Raw genomic sequence first — 26,435 nt, 5'->3', positions numbered from 1 at the left:
TGATCCCTACCCACACTGACAACAATCACAAAACTCTCATTGACTTCCATGAGAAGAAAATGACATTTGCAGCTCTGTTGCTGCCTTGGCAGATAGGTGCAAGAGGATTCCCTGTACAGCAACGGATTCTAGCATATGGTAGATCCATGCTGGACCATATACTGGGTCTCCCAAATCAATCAACTAATTCCAAGCAGAGGAATTAATGCACAGCGTTATACAGAAGCTGGCAAGCTTCCCTATGTTCAGCTAATGTCTTATGGTTATTGCATTCTGAAGTTTATAGTTATTCTGCTCCAAATATTTATTCCCACATACTCCTTCCCACCTCACAAAAGAGAATCCAACCCCCCCCCCCCGTTATATGATAATAAATATCCATTATATTTTGAGCTACAGACAATATTAAGGGACTGTTTCTGTGGAGGCAAATCCTCAGCAGTTTCCTTCCTGTAAGAGAGGCTTGACTAAATAGCACATAGTGCATAATATGAAATCCCATTCTTTCCAAGCATTTGCTAGTAATTTTCTCCAGTTGCCACAGAACATCATTACAAGTGGTGGTTGTGATCCAGTTCAATATTGCACATGCACACAAGACACCACATGGACATCAAGATTTATTGAGTTTTCCCATCTTCTGGTAATCCTCTTGCTCTCTCTGTCTGCTGAAACCAAAGACTTTGGGGCGCACACGTGGGGGGTGGGGGGTGGGCAGCACCAGCCTGACAATTATGCTTCCTGGAATCATATCTACTAATTATATGGGCATAACAGGGCTGTTGAGAAAGATTGGGAAGGTGGGGCACCTGCCCTGGTGCTCAGAAAAACCCAGTGCCTGTTTGCTAAGGTTGCATCTTTCAAGGACTATTCTCTCCTGAGCTCTGTCTGCTGTTTTGCAACAAAAGCAAGAGACTGCTGCTGTTTCACTCATGCTTTCTCTCTCAACTTGTGATTCCACAAGCACAGCTGTAACCTGAAGGCTGCGCTTGTGCATTGCAAGCCAAACGGTTATCCCGTGTGCAGTACTCCTCCTGAGGAAGCAAGGTGGCAGCAGTGTCATCGAGGGCACACAGCAGCAGAAGCACACAAGCTGCTCAAGTGAGAAGGTGATCTTTTAAGGTGCAGGTCAGAGGCTCAGCTGCTCAACTCTGCCCAAGCAATGCTGCGACTGGTGGCTGCAGCTGATGTCTGCGCATGCCACTGCCATCCATCTATCAAGCTCCATTGTCAGGGCCCGTACAGGGGAGTGAGTTGGTGGCTGATGAGCTGCCCAGATCTGGACCTCACCAACACAAGTCAGGTGTTAGCAGCTGCCCCTGTGCTGCACACCAGCTAGGCATCCAATCATCCCTCGAGCTGCACAGGAGGAAATGAGATGCAAAAGCTGCAAACCAGGCCATTCCTCAAGTGCCCCGTCCAAGTGAGGAGGCTGTTCAGTGAGGTAGTAGCATGGAAGGCAGAAGTTGCACCCAATCACCCACCCATCGAGCCCTGTGCCACCACACGAGGAAATGAGAAGCAACGACAAGGAGGAGCTGACGTCAACAGCAACATACCAAACACACCTAACAAACCTTCAAGAAAAGTAAGTGATTCATTAAACACACACACACACACTTTTCATAGAATCATAGAATAGTAGAGTTGGAAGGGACCTACAAGGCCATCGAGTCCAACCCTCTGCTCAATGTAGGAATGCACTTCAAAGCATCCCTGACAGATGGTTATCCAGCTGCCTCTTGAATGCCTCTAGTGTGGGAGAGCCCACAACCTCCCTAGGTAACTGGTTCCATTGTCGTACTGCTCTAACTGTCAGAAAGTTTTTCCTGATGTCCAGCCAATCTGGTTTCCTGTAACTTGAGCTCATTATTCCGTGTCCTGCACTCTGGGAGGATCGAGAAGAGATTCCCCGCCTTTTTGCCCATGGTCTCTGTGTGGCATCTAATGATTTTATTTAGTCTCTTACAGTGCAATTCTATACATATGTACTCAGAAGAATGCCCACTGAGTTCAGTGGGACTTACTTTGAGGTAAGTAGGTATAGGATTGCAGCCTGTAACTACCAACAAGAAATAAAAGTGACACTAAACAAAAGCAATGCCATAAGTTGACAAAACTCCCTCCATATGCAGGTGCTCCATGTTGCCTCAATTGGTTGCTAACGCAAAGGGGGAAAGTGCCAATTTGGTACCCAATGAATGTTGCTTTTACATTCACACCAGGAAGTACTAATGGCCTTGTGCTAGCATTGGTTTATGCTAGTGCAACATCAGTAGCACCACCATTGGAAACTACCCTTTGTGTTATTAACCACTGTATCCTGCATTTATTTGGTGAAACTTAAAATTAGTATGTAGACATGCCAGAGACTTACCTGCTTTCAGTGTCTCCATTTCAACAGTATTTTTCCGGTAGAAAGTTCTAAAACCCAAAGGAGTTACATCGCCATCTCCGGACATTTTTTCTACAGTTTGTTTAAACATTTCCACCATGTTATGCAGGATTCTGTCTAAATTGATTGTAGGTGTTGATGGAGCGGTTACGGTTACGGATATGGTAACAGCTGTAGTACAGGTTGGATGGGACTGCACAGCTTCACACTTAATTTGGCAGCTCTCCAGCGACCTCATCAGCACAAGTTTTTGCCTTTGCTGATGCTCATCTAGCACTGCAATGACATGCCATTCAATGGAGGCAGCTCTTGGAAGGGAAGGTACCACAATCACAGCTAGTTCTCCACATGCTGCAGGTACATCAGTATTCAGGTCTTCATCTTCTGCCTAGAAATTAAACAGACCACTCTGAATATTAGAAAACTCTATATGTCTTCAAAATGTATTTTACATGCAGAGGGAGTGCTTATCAATGCTTAATTATAAAATGCTTAATATACTAGACAACCAAGAATTATACAATTAGCAGGTGAATTATACAATTGCAATAATCAAAGAAACCAAGAACAACATGGTATTTACATCCCTAAGAAGGTTGGTATTTGAATATTAAAATTCTACACTATGTATACAACATGCATTTTGGAATTCTTAAGAACTTTAGGGAAAAAATGCATAGCTAATAATAATAATAATAATAATAATAATAATAATAATAATAATTTTATTTCTTACCCACCTCTCCATTTTTATCAAGGTGGGGAACAACAATAAATGATAAAATACATAAAACTGAATTAAACATAATATACATTGTTTAAAAGAATGTATATTAGTTCTACTTCTAAGGAACACCTTGGAAACACATGTCTTTTAGGGCAAGTGAAGTCTTTATACTGCAAACTAAATTTGCAGAATCAATCCCAAATTCATTTATTCGATTGATTTCCATGGGATATTACTATATTGAAATCCTATGATAGAAAATGTCTTATAGTATAAAATAACTACAAGACCTTCCATGACACCTTACCTGGTAGCAGTCTCCCAAACCTCTCAGAAATGATGGAGACCCACAATGGAGGTCCATCTAAACATTTGCAACCATGACATCCACTTATTACACTCTTTTACATTTTAGACGTAGCAAATGTTGGATTTAAGGATATTTAAAATTCTAAGGAATACCCATCCACCATAGTTAACATGCCTTATCTGAACACTCATCACTGAGAGCTAAACCAAAAATCTCTTAATGGTGACATAATCTGTTGAGTCCCAGCTCATCCCCTGGATGTGCAAATAACCCAGGAATGGGATCAATAGTTATTCCATGATCAGCGATTGTTAAGCAATTAGAGGGAACACAATTTTAAGTTTATCCCCATCCAGAATATTGCCACTTCTTTCCTAATATGAGAAAACACTTTAAATTTTATCTTAACTATGGGGCAAATTAAACAGTACCTAGTTTTTAGGCACTTCACACATCAGTTATTATTACAAAGCAACACTTCAATACTTTTTACTTATTCAGGGAGAATATGTAAAAAAGCTTATCATCATATGAAAAGCAACCAAAACAACATGAATTATAGAATTAGAGAGAGAAAAGGACAATCCCCCACCCAAAACAAAATATCTCATTCAAAATGTATTCAAACTCTGCTTCAATCAGAATTTCCTGGCTCTGTCACCTGTATTTTGTTTTTGTTTGTTTTTTAATCATGGGAAGCATGCCCTACCCAGGAACCCCTGAGAATCGCAAGTTCAAATTTTCTTTTTCCTAGTGGCACCAGGATGGGCCAGTCTTTAATTATGAGATGTAGCAAAGCAGTCTAGAGCAGTCCAACCATGTGTGTAGATTACCTTCTGCAGGACACTCCTGTCAAAGGACTAATCTATTATACACTATGCATCAAAGCAATAGAGCCTAGTAAAAACCTATAGACAGACTATCAAGTAATCACCTTGCATACCAATTCAATAGAATGACAAGACTCAGGGCCAAACGAGACATGATAATTGTGTGAATGCAGCTTACATGCACTTTTTTCTCTGTAACTACTATCCACGAAGAAGACCGAGCAGGGCTTTGCACCATGGGGGTTGGAGTGGGGAAGTTTAACTCTCTCTCTCCCTGCCACAGCCCAGACAAAAATCAACTCTGCTATTTCTTTTCAAGAGGGGCCTACACAAAACATAATGTTTCTATTTGGAAATGTCATTTTTTCATTATGCAGTTAAGCCACTTGAGATCTATTTTATTTAATAGATATATATACCTGCTTACCATACCTAAAATATCTCTAAAATTGAATACATTATAATCTTAAAATACATAATAATAGCTTAAACTTCTTTTTTTATAAAACGGTAATAAACTGATAAATACCATACAACACCACAATTACAAACATTTGGGGCAGCACACTCACGCAGAGAAGACCTGTGTAAAGAAATGGATTTTTAACTGGTGCTAAAGGATTCTATAGTTGGCACTTCCTGAATTCTGGGGGTGGGTCATTCCATAAGTTGGCCATCACCATGGAGAAGACCCACTTCCAGGTTGCTGCAAGAAGGCAATCTGCAGGTCAGGGATCCAGCAAGGCTTCCTCCAATGAACTGGGAGAGGGAAGCACTTGGTCAGGTAATCTGGTCCCAAGCTGTCCAGGGCTTTATATGCCAACACTAAGACCTTGTACGTGGCTCAGTAGTTAATAGGTAGCCAGTGCAGTTGCTTCAACCCTGGTGTAATATGTACACAGCCATGTGCCCTCAGTATCCTGGCTGCCACATTCTGCACCAGCTGCAGCTGTGAGACCAAGCACGAGGGAAGCCCCATGTGAAGTGCAATCTGAACTGTGAAATTACCAATGCATGGACTCCAGGGCTCCAACATAGGATTTCCTGGCAATGATGACAAGCCCTGAATCACCCGGAAAAGCCATGCTGAGGATGCAACAGAGATAGCAAAGTAGGCATTCTTTGCTGGTCTCACCACTGTGCAATAGGTATGATTATGTGTTCTCATGTGTGTCCAGTCAGCCTCACAATGAGTCTTTCGCCATCTCACAGCCCTGTTTCATTGCCTGGAGCTTGCCAGAGAACCAAGGAGCACCTTGAGCTCCATAGCACTGCTGAAAGCATTCAGGAGCAGTGTCAACAACCCATCACGTCACAACACTCCATGTACATTGATGGTGCTATATAAATAAATAAATAAATAATAATAACACTCCATAGTGAGACTAGAGCCTCAGCAGGATTACTCACACATCCCCATGTTTGTTGTACAGTGTGTGTGTGTGTGTGGGGAAGAGATAAAGGGACTAGAAGGAATTTTGTGGGGGAATCCAAACACCCTCAGTACCACAATCCCTTTGGTTTGAAGAATGTAATCCATGACCCCCAGGGTAATAATTAGAATCTGGGTAATGTCTTCTGTTCTTGTTCCTCCCCATCTTGACTGAACTGCTGCTGGAGTGATGACTCCAACCTTTGTCCTAACTTCCCTCCATCCTTTTGTGTGTGTGTGTTGCGGCTTGCCATTACCCATGTTGGAGGTCCCTCCTTCTGTCAATTTGGCCATCCTGAGTCAAGAGAGCTCCTTAGCACTTATAGCCTAATCCCAAAATACCGAAGGTCCATCCCTGACAAAACAGGTTTCAGGGCTGATGAATCCTCTGCCATACCCTAGCTGTACAGGGAATTGCATATTGGACCCTGATATGAGAGGATGGAGAATGATCTTCTTCACATACTGCCCTGGTCTCAGGCAACATAGTGGCCACATGTTGAAATGTACCACGGGAAGCCATGGGGGCTGAGTGAAGTGAGTATCAGGTAGCTGTGGCCTAACAGCTGCTTGGTTTTCCTCTCAACCCAAAGGTGGGGGGCAGAGGAACAGGAATGCATTTCAGTCTCTGTTACCACAGTGACAAATAGCTTCTCTGTTCATGGGGGGTGCTTACCAGGTGGGAAATAGACACTGCATACTCCAAAGCACGGGTGGGCAGAGTTCAGGCTTGTGGGATCTACTCTGAGTGCCAAAACTGAACAGAGCTCACAGTCCTTCCACACAAACTCTACTCCTGGTTACCCCATCCTTTCTTCATTTCAGCAGTATAAATTAGGGAAGAGGGGAAAAGTAATTTTGCTATGGCTATTGTCAAACAATTAGGAATCAGAAATCTTTGCTGATCTACTACAAATCAGCCAGAGGTCTACCAAAAGATCCAGATCTACTTTCCGCCCAGCCCCCTCCTCCAGAGTATTTTTCTCTCAGTGTGCTGAGAACATGGTTTTAGCTTAACTAAGATGGATAAGGGGGAACTTGGAGAGAAGAACACATTTCTAGAAAGTGTGTGTGTGGGAACTTGTGGCATCCCAAGTAATTCAGGGATAAAATCTGCCAAACCCTACTACTGCTGTGAAGAGCTAAATTGAGCATTGAAGTTCCCTTTACTGGGTAACCAAGAGGAGGTATTTCCCCAAACTAAAGACTGCCCCAATCCAGAACCTTTTAAAATGATTAATTTTTTTCCTGCCCTAAAATAAGGTTCAAGAGGCAAGCCATTTCCATATGTGCTTTCCTAAAGAGGAATGGGATTAATATGGGATACAATAGTTTCCTGAAATAGGGTCCTAGTACATAATATCCTGAAAAATTCGATACACTGCACACACCGTATCAAAATGACCAGGAGCGACTAAAAAGAATCTGTCTGCAAATACGTTCCAAGTCTCCTCCACTCTCTCTCTCTCCCTCTCTCTCTCCCTCTCACACACACAGTGTTTCAAACTATCATTTTTAGGATATAACAAACTTCTTTTATGTGTCTATTAACAACTAAACCTTTGTTTAAACTCTTAGTACATTTTCCCTCAAATTTTTGTTTTCAGATGTTTCTCTCCCTACCCCTTTTTGTTCTGGAGAGAGACCTCATGCAAAGCAATGCTAGTATTAGTGACTGAGGGTTCCTTTGCCTGTACATGTATTGGTAACGACTTCTTATATACCAATTTGCTTACATTGCAGTTCAGAATAGTAAATACTGTACACTGTCTGACCTCTGAATGGAAAAATAATTACAAGTTAAAATAGTAATTTTACCTGAGGTCGATAAGGCCGTAACACTCACTCTGCTTTCAATTCACATGCTCAATTTTCATCCTCTCGCTCTCGACTTCGAGAGGAAGGAATAATGACAGGTTACAGGCACTTTATTTCAAAATTCACTCACAAAATTATTGACAAGCATTTTTCCCCCACAGAAAAGTCTCTGCTGCTTGACCCTCATGAGCTGTTTACATGAAAAATGCACTTACATCGAGATTAACGATAGTGAAGTCTAATTCCACACCAAAACTTGTAGCAATTTCTTTAGCATGCCTGTGTTTGATATGGGAACAAAAATAGGGATAATTTGCCTCAAATTGCAGTCACTTCAGTCATAATAAAATCTCACTGAGTACTGTTTGCTTTCAGTACTTTCATTAGGTAAGCTGGGGCTGTTATTAAGGTACCAACACATAAATGTTATATTAGCACTTAACTGTAGCACTGTAGTCTCCCTCCAGGAGATGAATTCTAACCTTGTCAATATAATTCTGCTTCCAGTGTTGCAAAACAGTTTGAAAAGATGAATACTGGAGCTTTGCAGTGAAGAAAAAAGTCATGCTCATTCAGGCTTAAAGGCCACTTGGTTGGCCCAAGGTGCTGAGGTACTGTTTAGAAAATAAGTCTAAAAAGCTGTCTCAGGTCAAGTCAAGCATTGAGACAAAACTTTGCTACTTTCTTGTACTTGTCTTAGGTTGTTAAATCAATTACTTTGTATTTCTGCTTGCCTTCAAATGCCATTTAGAATATGGGAAGAAATACAGAAGAATTAGGCCAAGGCAAAAGTACAATTTCAAGCTCAACAAATGATCATCATTCCAAGTGAAAGACTGTGCACCATGCACCCACAAATTCACGTAAGCTCACATTCTACAGAGGCCTCAACCTTTAAAGTATGAATTTGTGTGATGAAGCTTCCAGGGATTATTTTTTTTTCCAGTGTTGCAGAAACTCTTAGCCAAATGGCCTCCAAGTCATTTTAAAAAACACACAGAGAGGCTAGCTTTGCAGAATAGAGAAATCCTGTTGTTGGAAAAATGCTTTCCAATTGCCACTTGTTAAGTATTATTTACTTTCTTTTATAACTGAATAACTTGGCTTCAACACATGAATTATTTAAGCCATTCCTTAAAATTATTTTACTAAAGAAATGTTACCCCTACCAACATTACAAGCATGAGTACAAGGCCTGCCTGTTGTGTATAAGGATTCTCTTGAAAGGACTGTGCTGCCAGATGAGATACTTCAGGATGTGGCTCAGAGAACAAGACCTCCCATGACAAGTTTTAAGTTAACCTGATTCTGAGTTGCTTAGCCTTCGTATGTCAATAATAATACCTTGAATCTGGCTCGCTAGCAAACTGGCACCAGTGCAGCTCCTTTAGCATAGGGTGTTATGTGCACATGGCAAGGCACTCCATGGCTTGCTGCAGGATTCTGCACTAACTGCATCTCCTGAACCAGCCTCAAGGGCAGCCCCACATGGAGAGCATTACAATAGTACAATTTTGAGGTTACCAATGCATGGATCACAATGGTTAAGCTATCCCTGTCCAGTAATAGGCACAGTTGACGTACCAGCTGAATTTGGTAAACGGTGCTCTATGCCATAGAAGCCACTTAGTATTCTAATGACAATGATGAATTTAGGAGCACGTCCAAACTGCATATCTGTTCTTTCAGGGGGAGTGTAACTCCATCCAGAACTGGTAAACTCCCTAATTCCCGCAGGAAACACTTACCCATAATGCTTCCATCTTATTGGCCCACATCCAACCCACCACTGCATCTGAGGGCTCATCTACACCAAGCAGGATATTGCACTATGAAAGTGGTATATAAAAGGCAGGAGCCACACTACTGCTTTATAGTGGTATTGAAGTGCACGGACAACTGTTGGGGCCCATTGACACATAGCATATACATACCACTTTCATAGGGGAATATCCTGCTTGGTGTAGATGAGCCCGAAGTATGAATCCAGGACATGCACGACTTCTCTTGGTTCAGATGTAATGGAAAAATAGACCTGAGTGTCATCAGCACACTGGTGACACCTTGCCTCAAACTCCTAATGACTACACCCAATGGCTTCATATATATGTTAAATACCCTATTTCTTCGATTCTAAGATGCACTTTTTTCCCCATATAAACATCTCTAAAAATGGGGTGCGTCTTAGAATCGTGGGTGCGTCTTAGGGATTTTTTTTCTGTTGGTGGTACTGAAATTAGTGTGCGTCTTACAATCGATGGTGTCTTACAATCGAAGAAATACGGTAGTACTGGAGACTAAAATGGTACTTTGCGGCACCCCACAGCATAATTGCCAGGGGGTCATGCTACAGCTACCCAGTGTTATTCTCTGGAACCTATCCTGCAGAAAGGAGTGGAATTACTGTAAAACAGTGCCTCCAATTCCCAGTGCACAGATTCAGTTCAGGAAGTTACCATGGTGAATGGTATCAAAAACTATTGAAAGATTGAGTAAGAGTAACAGCTTCACACTCCCTATAACCCTCTCCCTATAAAGCTCATCCATCAGGGCAACCAATATAAATTCTGTCCCATATCTAGACTAGAATCCAGACAGAGATATTGATAGGTGGCAGGGCCTGTGTGGATTCCCATGGTCATTTGGGTTTATAGGAGAGAATTGTTCTTAGGTACATCTGCATTCAGGTTGATCGGGAGTACTTTTCACCAGCTTCATTTCTTGAGAAGGATGCAATCCTTTCTTAGGGAGAGATGCTACAGCTCAGTGACAGAGCACAAATTGTGCAAGTAGAAAATTCCAGGGCCAGATCTACACAATGCAGGATATAGCACTATGAAAGCAGTATATAAAAGGCAGGAGCCACACCAAGCAGGATACAGCCCTATGAAAGCGGTATGTGTCATGGGCCCCAACAGTTGTCAGTGCACTTCAATATCAGTGTAAAGCAGTAGTGTGGCTCCTGCCTTTTATATGACACTTTCATACTGCTTTTATAGTGGAATATCCTGCTTGGTGTAGATCTGGCCCAGGTTTAAATATCCAGTATCTCCAGATGAAAATCCTCATGTAGGAGAGCTGTGAAAGAATTCCTCTTAAGACTGGGTGCTGCCCATCAGAGCAGCCTGAGCAAGATGGGCCCATGCTCTATTCAGTATAAGGCAGCTCTTTATAATTTGGGGTGGCATTAGCAAGGTGTTCAAGGAGAGAGCTGTGTGCTTTGCAGGTTACTCTGCAGCCCTTAAGTTGCCTGCTGCCTTCAGGTTCAGTGGAGGGCGTTGCCTCATTATTAGTGTTGAAAACAGATTCATTTGCCTGTCCAGGCAAGATTTTGTACATGGAATGGGAAGGGGCACCATCTTGTCTTTCATCTCAGGCAGCAAAATGTCTTGGGATGGCCCTGGACTATCCTGTCATAGATGGCCATCATTTTAATAGACAATTCTTAAAATAGGGTGTGAGAGAATCTATCCTGCTGCATATGTTTATCAGTTGCATCTACCAACATAGCAGCTTTTTGTACCATGATTAGCACTTTCATCAACTGATTACTTAGTACCTGTTTTCCACATTGTAATTGACTGTAACTGATCACAGCAAGCTCAGGACTTCATTCTGCTTCTGCCCCACAATCAATAAAACCATTCTTGATAAATGTTGTGCCAGTCATTTGTGTCCTTCCCTTGCATAGGCCACAATGTATTTGAAATCAATTTAAAGACTATGTGAGCCCTTTGAGTTTGAAGATTAGCGTTAGAACCAGGAGCAAAGTGCTGAAAGGTCTCCAAATCTCCTAGCCATCCCTAGTTCCCAGGTTTATGGTCTATTTTAATATTACTGAGCCTTTCTGTAGATATGAGTTCAAGTAACAGTAGTCTGAAGTGCAATGAAATGCTAGTTTTCTTCTTCTAATTTGTTTCTTTGCTTGGATTACACAATTGGTACAAAAAAGACTGTTCCCATGACAAACCCTGCTTTTAGTCAACCATTATCCCCCACCTACTTCCTCCCGCTTTCTGTCTATATGGCTGTTTAGTCCTTGTTCTGCAGTACATAATGGCAGTGTCATCTATTCTGTGAAATTCCACAGCAAATGTTAGATAATATGCTCAATTATTTAAAAGAAAAAGTCCAAATTGCACCACCAGCTAAACTCACCATAGATACAGAATAGCCTTATTTCAGCAAACAACTGAGACAGCCAAGGTACAACACTTAGACAGGACATTTTTTGTTAAACCTTAAGGAAACAAATTTGGTGATTTACAAAAATGAATGGAAGCAGTTTCATGTAATGCCTGTTCTTAAGGATCCATAGAATAGTTTCTCTCTTTGAAATAACTTTTTTATTTGAAATTGGAAACATCAGCATAACTAAATACACAAGAAAATCTGCTGTCAGATTTATAAAGCAGACAAAATGACAAAAATACCTGGCTTTCTCCATTTTATAGATTTTATTTGTAAAACACTAGTCAATTAAGTGTCAAATCCCACAGTTTCTGCTATTCTGATTAAGAGCTGTATCTATAAGAAACTTCTACTGAAGTCATCAGCGGAATCAGTAAAAAGCCAGTGCTGAAATGATTGTTCTATGAATTCACACTTAGAATTTGAGATTTATTTATTTAATTAATTAATTTATTACATTTTTATACCACCCAATAGCCAAAGCTCTCTGGGCGGAATTAAAACCATAATAAAACAGAAATGTGATAGAAATGTGAGTTTTAAAACTGGTTTCCTTTTCATTTTGAAAACATGACACATGGTTTTAAAAACTACCAAACTTGAGAAGGGTTTTTAAATGGTGCAAATTTATTCTAAATACTGCAGATAATGTGCAGAAATTGTAGGATAATGTATTGTTTAATGCTGCTCACAATACAAGTTGTGCAGATGTGACTATCAGGCAGATTCATCCACTAATAATAGATTCATCCACTAGTAATAACTGAAATACTCAAGAGATTCATATGGCCTAGTGATACAGCCGCAAATAAGCTCAGTTCTCTTTTCTGAGATACTTTGACTTTTTCTCTACAGTTTTCCTAGTGGAATCTCCACTTTGTAAGTGACAAACCTATTGTTGGTAGGATACTTTGTTCTGAAGCTTAAACCAGTGCACTGTTATGCAGACAGTGTAAAGAAACTTTCAGATGTATAATGTATAGGCTCATTAATCCTGCCACGATCATAATCAAAATTGCCACTGAAGGTTTTTTTTTTAAAAAAAACACACAAAAAATCTCCCTACAACTCCTTAAGGTAACATTATCTCATTCTTTTGTGATTCCATCAATTCTTTGTAGAACTAGCAATTCATATTCATTTTCTTTTATTTGGAAGAGACTGCATGATAAGAATCTCAATTTCTTTGGACAGTAAAAGTAGTAGACAGGTAATTGCCCCAAAATTGTAATTTTGACCTTTCAGCTGCCAGGAAAGTCTCATGACTGGTACATACAAAATGGCTGCCATATGGAGGCAGCCTTAAAGTGCTGTCTATGGCAGTTGTCTCTAAGTGACAAGACATTTATATGCACCATCTGATCCATATAGAATGGAGAATTTTTCACATGACACTGTAAACTCTTCTCCTGGCCAACAGTTATGATCTGCATAACTACTGCTCATTAACAACTTGCTGGAAGGAAACTGCGGCTACAGGAAGTAAATTGAAATGCCCTCCATGTTGTGTGCACTGGCCCTAAAGTTCACTTTGGCTTCTTTCTTAACTTATGCCAATGGTTAGTGGAAGTGCTGAAGCACAAAAACTTCCTGCACAGCAAGGTTAACATGAGAGGCCTTGGGCTATATGGGCAGAGGCAATAATGCTGCTCTTCCACACAGCAGTGCCCCTTGTTAGAACCTGGGGCAACGCTGATGTGGGTGAAGCTGGAGAGTGGCCTTCATCCTTGTGACCTGGAGCCTCAAATATCATACTGGGAGTATGGAAACTAGCACACTGCAGAGATTCCTATACCATGGGGAGATCTCAAAACCAGGGATGCGAATTACAGATTTTTTTTTTAATGCAACCTGGTATTTTCAAAGTCATAACATATTGTTTAATTCATTTTTTCATATATTAAACCTGTTGCAAGTTACTGTACAGCAGTAAATCTAAATTATGGGGGCAGGACATTTTTAGTACATGCAGCTTTGGGAAAAGGCTCAAACTATAACTTTGTGGAGCAATATAACTTTGTTAGGTTAGGCATAAATTAAGTGAATTGAAAACTTTTGGAATAAGAGATAATTCTGAGATATTCTAGAATTGACTTGCACTTTGAAGATGGATGATTTGCTCTAACTTGATTTATTTAATGCATATTAATAATTCTATGTCACTAAGAAAGACCAATGAGTCAAAACACAACTGGCAGTTGATGCATTTTTGTATAAGCATTTTGGTAATGATAGTTTTATGCTAACACTTCTGTCTGTATATATTCATAAATTGATACATGTGTGCTTCATTATTCTTGGGTAGTATTCTTGTGCAGATGAATCCAAAATTGATTTAGTTTTATTGATGTGAAACAATTTGCAACATTGTATTGACAAAGGTTTCATATTTTAAGGGATGCTTTAAACAGTATGTTGTGACTTTGAAGGAACCTATTTTGTATTGTTTTGTACTTTAAAATGTGAGTTCGATGTACTTTTTTTTTTTTGTAGGATTTATTCTCATTAAATATGTTCTCTTGCATGATCTAGCTTTTACCCAGTGGAGACAAATGCATTATATAATAGCTAAACTTTTATTCATTGAGCTAGGTTCTAGCTCCACCCGCACCACATCTACTGCATCTTTAATCTACTCACTCTTGCAGTGTCTCTTGCAGAGACAAAATGGCAGGTCTCTAATTTTCAGAGAAAATATTTACAGTGCACTGCTAGCATATGAACAAAATCATGGCAGAAAGAATCACAAATGGCGCAGATGAACTAACTTGTAAAAGGTTAAGATATCTCCCTTTCTAAATGGAATATATTTTGAAATGAAAACCAGCATGCTGCACTGTAATGTAAGTAGCATGCTTTTTGTTTTATTTTTAAGATACAATATATACATAATGTTTGATTATTTACTTATTTACAACACAGGCATGCACACACACAAATTTCTCTCTCTCTCTCTCTCTCTCTCTCTCTCTCTCTCTCACACACACACACACACACACACACACACACACACACACACACACACACACACTCTATATGTGAACATATCTGGCCAGTAGAAAAGAATACTGCTGTTAGTGTTGGATATAGTGTTTCCAAAGTGTTTCTAAAATGGAGAGAAAATACATGTGTTCGACTCTTGTTACCTTCAGTCTTTCTGGAGCCCCAATGTTTGAACTTTGAAAACACGAGAAGCAGAAGGCAGCCATCTTAGTCTTGGCCTGTAATCTCCCTTGCTGACAGTCTTACATATTTAAACAGCCTTTCATGCCATGATCCCTTTTAAGTATTCTCAGAGCTAGAGCTACAGAAATAATTTGGGAAGCAAAATATCTAAACAGTAAGCATAATAAAAATGAAACAGGTTAAAGCTTATTAGCAGCAGGGAGCAGATGTGGTAAAACTCTTGCCAGCTCCCCTACTTTTCTTCCTCAGCAGGGACTTTCTATCAAGCTGTGAGTTAGTTCTAGAATATAATGCAAGCTGCTGTTACAGCAATTGCACCTTCCTGTACCGTAGCATTTTACTAAGAATTCACTTTGATTTTTGATTTCTTTCTTTGTAATAATAATGTTTAAAATATTTCCTGCCGAGCTAAACGTGAAGTCAAGTGCTGTATGCCAGCTAAACACAAGGATATGAAAATATGAAATTGATAAGAAAATAATTGCCATATTGAAAGGCCATTTTTCTCACCAAACTATAGGTTCCCAAGACAAGATAAGAATAATGATTAAAGTTAAGATTCCTTGAAATACCTTTCAAACATACATAATTCAATATATCTGTTACAATATGGAAGAAAAGATAACTATTTAAGGAACAAAGCCATAAATTGATAGCAATATAAAATAGAACCAGATGAAGTCTGTCACATGGAATATGATCAGAGACTATCAGTCTCTAAGTTTTATTTTGAGTGGTGTCAAAAACAAGACTTTTGGAGGGAGACCGCTGTAGTGAGTTAAAGGGTTTTAAGAATGGGAGAGGACTAAATAAGGGTTCTCGAACTCTTTTGGGTCAGTTGGAACTTTTGAAATGCTGAGGGAGTGTCATAGGCACTCTCACAAAATGGCTGCCACAAGGGGGGGCCTTACCCAATCACAAATGGCCGCCATGCTGTGCATTGTGTAATCAATTAGGATCACTTCTGAACAAAGATTCAACAGCAAGCTGAATGATCTAACTCCCAAAATGTGGAGGGTCCAAAACCCTCTACAATCTGGGATTGATATATCCTCTCTCAGATTTAATCACCTTTATTCCAAGATAATTCTGCAGAGTTCAAAAATAGATGTCAATTGTTTTCTGTCACTTAAGTTCTTTAGTTTATATAAAAATAGAATCATTTATAATTTAATATAAATAAAAATAATAAAAATGAATCATGCAGTAACCCCCAATATCTCTCACTTTTAAGCCCTATTGGCTTAAATCTATCTACCTGAGCTTGCAGAGCTCAGCATGGAAGGTGTTCAGTCTATGTCAGGCAGGGCCAGTCTGGGCAGACTGGATAGCCCCTCCCCCTGGAGAGGACTGTTAGACTGGGACTTGCCTCTCGTCTGGAGGGAGGGACTAACACAAAAGTTATGGAATTCCCTCCAGAAGATACAGGAGAATGGAAGCAGTCAAATGGAAAGCCAATAACGCCTGGCAGGTCCAGCAGTTGTGACCCCCCCTCAAAGCCCCCCCCACATCATGGTATCAAAGGCTGCTGATAGAGCACTGGTATCATCATTAACCTATATGAGCACTGTTATTTTTGGTGGGTAACACTACAGATATATAACAAACCTAAGGCTATAATGCTATACCCACTTACCTGTGAATAAACCCCAATGAACACAATGACATGTACATTTGAGCTGTAAGACAGCTACACCCACACATTTTGGATCCTTGCAGACAAACCCACGCACACAAGAGAAGAAAAACACCTAATCACAAACAGATATCAAAGAGTGCTGCAAGAGTGCATTATACAAGCCAAAAGCATTTATCCTGCTTCATGGATGAAGAAGAAAAACACAGAGTAGTTAAAGTGATTATTCACTGCTGAACTAGCATACATATTGCTGGGTCAGTAGCTGGCACTATGTGCCGTGTGAAAGTTTAAAGCAACATTAAAATAGCACTGGTTCACATTCAAGTCACTGTCAGTAACCAAGCCTAAAAGAGAGCAAAACAAAAGGGAAGTAGGGTGAGAAAGGGGAAGAATGATCCAAAGGAAGGAACCAAATTTTGTTGTTGTTGTTTATTCGTTCAGTCGTTTCCGAGTCTTCGTGACTTCATGGACCAACCCACGCCAGAGCTTTCTGTTGCCACCCCTAGCTCCCCCAAGGTCAAGGCTGTCACCTCCAGAATATCATCCATCCATCTTGCCCTTGGTCAGCCCCTCTTCCTTTTACCTTCCACTTTCCCTAGCATCAGCCTCTTCTCCAGGGTGTCCTGTCTTCTCATTATGTGGCCAAAGTACTTCAGTTTTGCCTTTAATACCATTCCCTCAAGTGAGCAGTCTGGCTTTATTTCCTGGAGTATGGACTGGTTTGATCTTCTTGCAGTTCAAGGCACTCGCAGAATTTTCCTCCAACACCACAGTTCAAAAGCATCTATCTTCCTTCGCTCAGCTTATCTGCATATCTGAGATTGTTAATGTTTCTTCCTGTGATTTTAACTCCAGCCTTGGATTCGTCAAGCCCAGCACGTCGCATGATTTGTTCTGCATACAAGTTGAATAGATAAGGTGAGAGTATACAACCCTGCCGTACTCCTTTCCCAATCTTAAACCAGTCCGTTGTTCCGTGGTCTGTTCTTCCCGTTGCTACTTGTTCGTTATACAGATTCCTCAGGAGGCAGACAAGATGACTTGGTATCCCCATACCACCAAGACCTTGCCACAGTTTGTTATGATCCGCACAGTCGAAGGCTTTAGAATAGTCAATAAAACAGAAATAGATGTTTTTCTGGAACTCCCTGGCTTTCTCCATTATCCAGCGGATATTGGCAATTTGGTCTCTAGTTCCTCTGCCTTTTCTAAACCCAGCTTGTACATCTGGCAATTCTCGCTCCATGAATTGCTGGAGTCTATCTTGCAGGATCTTGAGCATTACCTTGCTGGCATGTGAAATAAGTGCCACTGTCCGATAGTTTGAACATTCTTTAGTGTTTCCCTTTTTTGGTATGAGGATATAAGTTGATTTTTTCCAGTCTGATGGCTATTCTTGTGTTTTCCAAATTTGCTGGCATATGAAGTAATCTCCATGAAACACAATGAGACTGACTTTCAAATAGACAATCATCAGATCAAGGTGCTTGTCACTTAAGAGTAGAAGATATAATGGACAAAGATATAACTAAAAAGTAAGCATATTAATAAGAGAACTGAAGACAGAGAATGCTATAAATGAACAGGGATGATGAAAGCTCAATCCTATACAGGCCCCTTCCTAGAGTTGGAAGACCTAAAGATGGTAGTGCACGCACTGGTTACTTTGAGGCTCGACTTCTGCAATGCGCTGTACATAGGGCTACCTTTGTGAGTAGTCCGGAAACTTCAATTAGTTCAAAATATGGCAGCTAGATTGGTCACCACACCTAGGGGTGACCATATAACACCATCATTAAAATCACTTCACTGGCTGCCAATCAGTTTCCGGGTGAAGTATAAAGTGTTGGTTATTACCTTTAAAGCCCTACATGCTTTGGGTCCAGGTTACCTGTGGGATCGCCTTCTCCCGTACAATCCACCCCGTACACTCAGGTCCTCTGGGAAGAATTTACTTCAGTCAGTGAAAACTAGGTTGACAACCATTACCCACAGGACCTTCTCTTCTGCCGCTCCCAGACTGTGGAACGGCCTGCTGGAAGAGATTTGCCAACTTAGCAGTCTTTTTTTAATTTAAAAAAGCTGTAAAGACTACAGGCCTACCCAGTCAAATTTTAAAATGTCTGGCTGTTATTTTAATAATGTATTAGTTTTATATGTTTTTAATCAGTTTTATATATTTTATAGTATTTTTATATTTGATGTTGTTCCCCACCTCGATCCAGACACTGACTGGCAGGGGCATGCCAGGATTCTGGGCATGCCAGGAGTCTTTCCTTCTTTGCCTGGAAATGCCATGGATCAAACCTGGGACTTCCGCGTGCTAAGCATGTACTCTACCACTGAGCTACAACTCTTCCACCCCACTCAGTGAGGTAAATTTTTAGAAATAAGTAAAAAGAAATTACAGGTGGGGATCTGCAATACCATGTGGAGTGTTTCTGTGGAGTGTTCTTGCCACTTCACTCCCCCTCCCCTCACCACTCCAACAGTCAGTCTGTGTTCACTGAGAATGCTTAGTCCTCAATGGGCTGGTTTGGGGTTTCTCTCTACATTTGTGATTTTTTTGTGGGTTGTGTGGACACACATGTGCTCGGCCTTAGCTGGATTTAAATCTTGGATTTCTCTGCTTATTTCTATTGGCAGTTCTTACTTCTGTCCTGGGAAGGGGGATTTAAAAATAGCACTTCTGCGTGAATCAGGAAATTATCTATCCAGGTAATGAGAAGTTTTTCTCTGGTTTTTTAATCTTTATGTATCTCTTCTTCCCTCCTCCTTGTCCAGCCACTCCATACCATTCCCCCTTCTTGTCGGGTTTCCCCTGTCCCCTCAGTCTATCAACATTCTGTGCCACTGTGTTATCATTGGGCTGTTTTGAGGATTCTCCCCCTTAAATTCTTCATATCGCTGCAAACCTCAGGGTTACCACAAACCTGCCGACATCTCCCTGTTGCATTTGAGCAGTGTAATTCTGGCAACATTCATGTGAGCACAGGAAAGCCTAAATTGATATTAGAAGGAATGATAATGCAGGTTAATCCATAGGTGCTAACATAGACGATCCTGACTGAGCAGAAATCTGGACTCAATTATACTTATAGGCCTTAGCTAGACCTAAGGATTATCCCAGGCAAATGGAGGGGTCATCCTTGCCTGCTCCCGGTATCCCCTGTGTGTCATTTGTATGTACAGGGATGATCCCGGGACAATCCCAGGATATAGGCCTGGTCTAGCCATGGCCATAGTCCTATGATTTGATGAATACAAGCCAAACTCAATATTCCAATTTGAGTAATAGAAAAACCAATTCTTTAATAGCAATGTTTGTTCATTCTGGTTATTATCAGCCCAGCTATAGGTTCTATTTATTTATTTATTTCTAGCTTGCTTTTTAATCCTGTCAGGCCCCCAAAGAGGGTACATTTACCAGATTTTGACGATATACAGGATAGAAATAGGATGGGGGGGGGGGGAGAGTGTCGGAATCAACCCATATTTTGTTCCCTTCAAACTAATCTCTCTGGAGCTGGCTTTGAATGGAAACAACCCACTATGGAAGCTTCTGGATGGCAGTGAGGGACATTGTCTGGGCCAGGAAGATCTTTAAAGTTCCAAGCAGGGAGCAGAACAACCACAGAGAAAGATGACTCAAAGGGGTGGGGTCTGGAAACAACCTTCACCCTGTTCCCTCCAGCCACTCTCTTTCCTGTCACATTTATTTTTATAATCACATACATTTTATACACTTCCCAATTAAGGCTCTAGATAAAGTCATGTATTACATTGTTCATTATTTCATTGTTCTCTCAGTGACTATGCTAAATTATAAATGCTTCAATCTGTGCAGGTTTCTCAAAATATATAGCATATGTCATTGCCCTTCCTCCCCAGATTATTCTTATTTGTTTGGTTTGTTTGTTTTACAAAAAAAAAAACATGGCAATCTTTTCATGTTTCACTCTGGGGCAGAAGCAATAGGCACAATAATTCTGAAGACATCTAGAGTTCCACTATCTAAGTGTGATCTGTGTTAAATATTTACATTATAATTACCTCACAAGACTACAAAAGCTTCATTTAATCCTGACCTTAGGGAAATGAAATTTGCAAGGCACAAGATGGAAGTCCCAGTATTACTGTGCAGTTTTGAACTCACAGAATGTTCTGTTTCAAAGAGTGCATTTCAAAAGCTCGCATCAGTGATTATGGATAACATTTCAATACAGTGTAAATGCCATAATCCTGACATAAAAAGGAATATATATTATGTAAGACCACAAATTAGTTTCCAGCAATATTTTTCAAACTAATTGGTTTCCCCTCATTTACATGACCAACTACATTAATGTAAGCCCAAGAGACTTTCTGAACAACAGAGAGCAATGTGATTCATTTTGTTGGCTCACTATGATGCAGTGTCTGAGTGGAGGCAACACATATCTAAATGCTCCACATTGTCACTAAAAATATTTAGTGGGTGAGGTAGCCATTTTAGGTGATGTTTCTGCATACCCTTGTTCACTCATGTACATGGACTTGCATCTGAACATATGTGCCCAACTGTCATTCCAGCTGGGATGGAAACAGGTCAGATAGCCAGATGAAATGGCTGCTGGATAGGTGACAGTTGGGAAGAGTCAAAGGCAGCTGGTCTTGCAGCAGAGACAATGGAAGAGCTCTGCTTCTCTCCTCTCCATGTATTTAGGCAGGGTGCAGTTCAAAAATAGAATTTGGAATGGAGGGCAGTGAAGTAGTGCATCTCTTTGGACTCTGAATATCTCACACCATCCAGGACCTGGCACGGGAGGGAGGAAATCACCATCCTTTATACATGCCTCCCAAAGTGTTTTCAGGAGTGAAGGAAATATATTTCCAGCTTCAAAATTTAGGTTCCATTCCCCAGTTCCTAATTTTTTTTTCTGGCTTGGGTCCCTCTCAGACACAAATAGAACAATGGGAAATGGCTTTTGTATATAGAAGTGACTGGTAAAACAAAATTTAAAGTATGACATGCTTTACTATTGTAATCTGATATTTACAAAAAGCCTTGTAAGATAATGTTAGAAGATCGCTTGGTGACTTGTGTAAGACCACCCCTAGAACTTCATTAGTCGACAAGGGTTAGAACCAAGGCTTGCTGCATCTGAACTCAACATTCTAGAAACTGCATCAAAGTTATGGTCATGACAGAGGACATATGCAGAAATTATGCTTTGCCTTATGCTGGGTGGTACTACTTCACCCTTCCCGGTGCCTGTTTACACTTCCCTGTCCCTGTTTGCATTCTCTTTCCCTCCTTAGTGTTTACTACAACTTTATTAGATTGTAAGCCTATGCGGCAGGGTCTTGCTATTTACTGTGTTATCTGTACAGCACCATGTACATCGATGGTGCTATATAAATAAATAATAATAATAATAATACAGCCCTGTGTCTCATTTCCCTCTCTTTCCCGTGTTTTGTACCACTAAGTGTTACAAGACAGATGCCATCACACTGTCAATTTACCTGCCCCCTACTTCACTCCACTGGCTGCCATTTGTTGAAAAGGAGGATGAACAAATTGTTTGAATCATCATCATCATCATCATCATCTGGATCAAGGTGGGGTACAACACAAATGCAAACACCATAAAATACATATAACTAATTAAAACATTTAAAACTAAAACATTATTAAAAGCAGCACATTATTAAAGGCATTTTAAAATTCAATTGGGTAGGCCTGCCAGAAGAGATCAGTCTTTATGGCTTTCTTAAATTCTGGAAGACGTTAAGTTGACGAATCTCTCCCGGCAAGCCATTCCACAAACTGGGAGTGGCAGAAGAAAAGGTCCGCTGGGTAATAGTTGTCAGCCTTGTTTTTGTTGGCTGGACTAAATTGTTCCCAGAGGACCTGAGTGTTGGCTGTTGTTGAACCATGAGTTATTGTGTTTGAACGCAGCGCTTATTCCGCAGGATGGGTTATCATTTTGTTGGAATGTAGCGCATTTTCCTCAAAGGTGGGCAGGTGTGAAGGTCCTCTGTTGCTGTTCTTGAAGTGCAGGCGGATTGATGGGTGGATTCCTGCATTGAGCAGGGGGTTGGACTCGATGGCCTTGTAGGCCCCTTCCAACTCTGCTATTCTATGATTCTATGATATGTGTGAAGTCAGTTAAGTAATTTGGTCCCAAACCATTTGAGACTTTATGCATGCTTAGACAAAAAAGGCCTACAGTTCTCAGCATGCCCCAGCCAGGAGAGTTTACAGAAGAGAACTTTATTTATTTATTCATTACATTTCTAATCTGCCCAATAATTAATGTTCTCTGGGCAAACTGCAAACACAGTGATTACAAAGAGAGCCAGGATCACTGGCTGGGGAATGCTGGGAGTTGTAGGACTTTTTTTTGTCTAAATATGTGTAGGAAACATGCATAGGATTGTGCCTTAAAGGTCAAAAGTAGCACTTTAAATTGGGCTTGGAAGTGCATCAATAACCCGTTCATCTGGCGCAGTGAAAGCATTATATGATCTGAAGTATCTGGGCCATCAAATGAGCTAAATTGTATTGCACATACAATAGTACTGAGAAATGTCATGCTTGCTGTTTTATTTGTATTATTTCATACACTTAATATTATAAATATATAATTTTAAGATATGCTACTTTGAAACCTACTTAGAATAAGATGGAATTTACTCAGTAACAGATGAACTTTACAGAGAATCTCTATAAATAAATGCAAGAATTCATAAAGTACAATGAGAAACCAATCTATCCTCCTGAAGAAAAGGCTATGGATACATTTATTTCAAACACTAAATACTTTTCAAAAAATTCTAGACTGAATTGGCATCTCTTATAGATTCCTTATTGCTTTGGGGAATTAAGACAAACTTGGTGATGAATATAACTTTCTATTAGGCAATTTTCTGTTTCAATTGTGTAAGCCACTTATGAGCCAGAACATAACAGCTCAATCAAACCTTATTATATCAGTGTTTACTTGAACCCTAGCGCAAGCCACTAAGAATATTCTGATATTACTTTGTGTAAAGGGGGAAAAAGCATTTCATAAACTGTTATTTTCAAAGCAGGAAAAAGAAAAATGATATTACACATACCTTTTTAAGTCCTCTTAATTTCTTCATCCATACAGCTTGAGCGACAGAAATGTACTTGCTGTCAGTTACATAACAGTTTGTCATAAGCACATGTTGGAGTTCAGTGTGCATGGCTTTCAGGACTTTTTCAACATGGCCTAAGGAAACCAAAGCCTCTACTTCAATGCCAGCACTTATAAGCTGCATAGTACAGGGCACTAATGCAATCTGTCCAGCACAGTAGAGAATATCTCCAACCTAAAAGACAATAATAATGGGGGGGGGGGGGGAATGTAAGAGAAATAGTGGACTTGTCCTTCTGCATTTGCTCATAGAGTATATTACACCATTATCTACAACTTGGGCTCAAAAGGAGCAAGTATATTGGCATAAAGGTCATTTCTGACAGGGATTTAGTTGCATCATAAAAAGTACAGCATTTTAATAAGCTTGAACCTGAAATTTAATACATGGAAGTCCATATATACATAATCACCTTCAAAGAAATCTTCAACGAACTGAATAGGTAAGCCTAGAAATATGTAAATTTAACCTCTCACAAAGTCAGAATTATTTCCAGAGTATCAGTATTGTGTCACATTCCAAGTAAATTTGTTTTCAACCTCGTAACTGGGAGTGCGTGCACACACACACACACACAAAAGGGGGACTGTTACATGTTCTAGTTAGCAACAATTCTCATTAACTTAAGACAGAGATACCAGGCTCAACATCATTCCCTGTGGTACCTGGGCCCCAAATAGTAATCCCCTCCCCCCATAAGATAACCTCACAAATATCTGTAAGAGCCATCAGTTGTACTTAAGGTTACAATTTTGCAGTGCTAATATGAATGTGATTATATATGTTTGTACTTATATACTGTATAAGGCATATATGGTTAAGCATTACTTTTAGCTTTAATTTAAATGAGCTATGTAAACTCCATTTACACAATATTCATATGAATTAAAGTCAAACATCTTGCTGGTTTTTTACTTCCTTTACTGTTATACACAAAAGGCTCAAACCAGTTAGTTACAGTATATCCCTCAGCCTTGCTCTTGGATGTCTAAGATGGCAGCATTAGCTAGGGATGATTTCTATCAGCTTCATTTTATCATTAGATATGCCTTCTCCTGGATAAATTCGACTTGGCGTTTGTCATCTTCAAGCTTGATTACTGTAATGCACTTTACATAGGCAACCCTTGAAGACAGTCCAGCAGCTTTACCTGGTTCAGAATGTGGCTGGCTGCCAGAGTTTTGACCAGAGCCAGAAATTCAGATCATGCTACACTGATTGTTTATCGGCTTCACTGGTTACCAGTTTGCTTCCGGCTTGATTCAAGGGGCTGGTCCATTTAATACCCCAAATGGACTTTGACTAGAGTTTCTCAAGAATCACCTTTCCCCATATGAGCCTGCCCAAGAACTTAATGTGCAGTTATAGTGCCCAGAGTTTGCAATAGCTTCCTAAAAGAGGTAGAACTATCTTCAATGTTGTTGTTTTCTTATTTCAACTCCTATTTCCACAGACCTTTTCAAAATATTGTTTTTAATAAGAATGTGACTGTTCATCCTTGTAGCAACTTTTAGTTTTACCTATTTAATTGTTGCTTGTTTGTAAGCCACCAATGATTACACATGTTACAAATAAACAAACATCTTTCTACCTAATATCTGTATCGAAGCTATGTGTTAGAATCTTACATGTTCTGATCTGCAGAATTGTTACAAAGAACTGAAACACTTGACACAAGCATTTTTACATCTTGGTAAACATCTCAGGATGGTTGACAGCCATATCACAAAAGCAAATTAATATCACAGAAGCAATCATCACAGTACAAAATGCACTAGACAAAACAACAGAACATCAACTAAAAGTTCAGATCTCGGCTGAAAGTTCTATAACACATCATGTGGAATCTGTAACTGTCAGAATACTTCTACATGATTCAGAAAACTGAGATTTGATGCAGACATAGTTCATCATCATGATTAATAGGAAAAAATGTTATATCTGTGCCTAAAACAGAGGGCTCAATGTATGCCCCCAAATGATCAGGATACCTCCACATTAAAAAGAATAAAAAGCTTTAATTTGGCACAAGTGTATCTTGGCTACTCCAAAAGTTGGAAAATAGGACATTTCTCTATTGTTCCCTCAAAAGGGAAGGAACAATGTACATCCCCCAAAATATTTAAAGTACTGTCATACTATCCCGAATGCTAAAACTGGGTATATGCAAAACTCATGGAACCCATACTAGTAGCCAAATATGAAAACAGGACAGAGCAAGAATGTCTCATATTCTCATATTCAAGGCCATGAAGTTTCACTCATAAGAGAGGACAGCATTCCAGTACATGCCCCATTGGACCATGAATGTTCTCTTTCTTCTTTGTCAACATGAATCAATCTTGGGGGAGAGTTGATGGCAGCCAGAGATGTGAATCTATGTTTGCAGAAGGAAATTCCCTATATATAAGTATGCGTATGTGCACTGTGTGTGTGTGAGAGAGAAACCTATAATCCTCTTTTTCCTCCTCTTTTCTCTCAACATCTACAAACTAGGTGATATAACCATGCTGTGAATTTCCCCAGCCCCAAAAGTGGTAGCCAGTGTAGTGTGATGTCAGTGAAGTAACTGTCATACCCCAATTTTTGTGCTATTATTTCCTGTTGGTGGAAAGAGGAGGAAGACATGCAAATTTATATCCCGCTTTCATGACAGTTGAAGATGGCTAAAAGTCCTAAAATACAAAAACATAGCCAAACAAACAATAAATAAAAACAAATTAAATATCACATGAAA

At 40.0% G+C, this 26,435-nt stretch overlaps 1 protein-coding gene across 1 annotated transcript in view; it reads right to left on the bottom strand.

The window, feature by feature from the left end:
• DPH6 (diphthamine biosynthesis 6) overlaps nucleotides 1–26,435 on the bottom strand; it is a 260,810-nt gene that overhangs the window by 59,534 nt on the left and 174,841 nt on the right. The window contains exons 13-14 of the mRNA XM_063118884.1: nucleotides 23,636–23,872; nucleotides 2,378–2,783 (exon numbers count right to left, since the gene is read on the bottom strand). Of these exons, the coding sequence (XP_062974954.1) occupies nucleotides 2,378–2,783; nucleotides 23,636–23,872 (643 nt within the window). The remainder of the gene's footprint in view (nucleotides 1–2,377; nucleotides 2,784–23,635; nucleotides 23,873–26,435) is intronic.

The sequence above is a fragment of the Elgaria multicarinata genome, chromosome 2 (genome assembly GCF_023053635.1).
Source record: "Elgaria multicarinata webbii isolate HBS135686 ecotype San Diego chromosome 2, rElgMul1.1.pri, whole genome shotgun sequence".
Lineage (NCBI taxonomy): Eukaryota > Metazoa > Chordata > Lepidosauria > Squamata > Anguidae > Elgaria > Elgaria multicarinata.
This window is presented reverse-complemented; position numbering and strand designations above follow the sequence as displayed.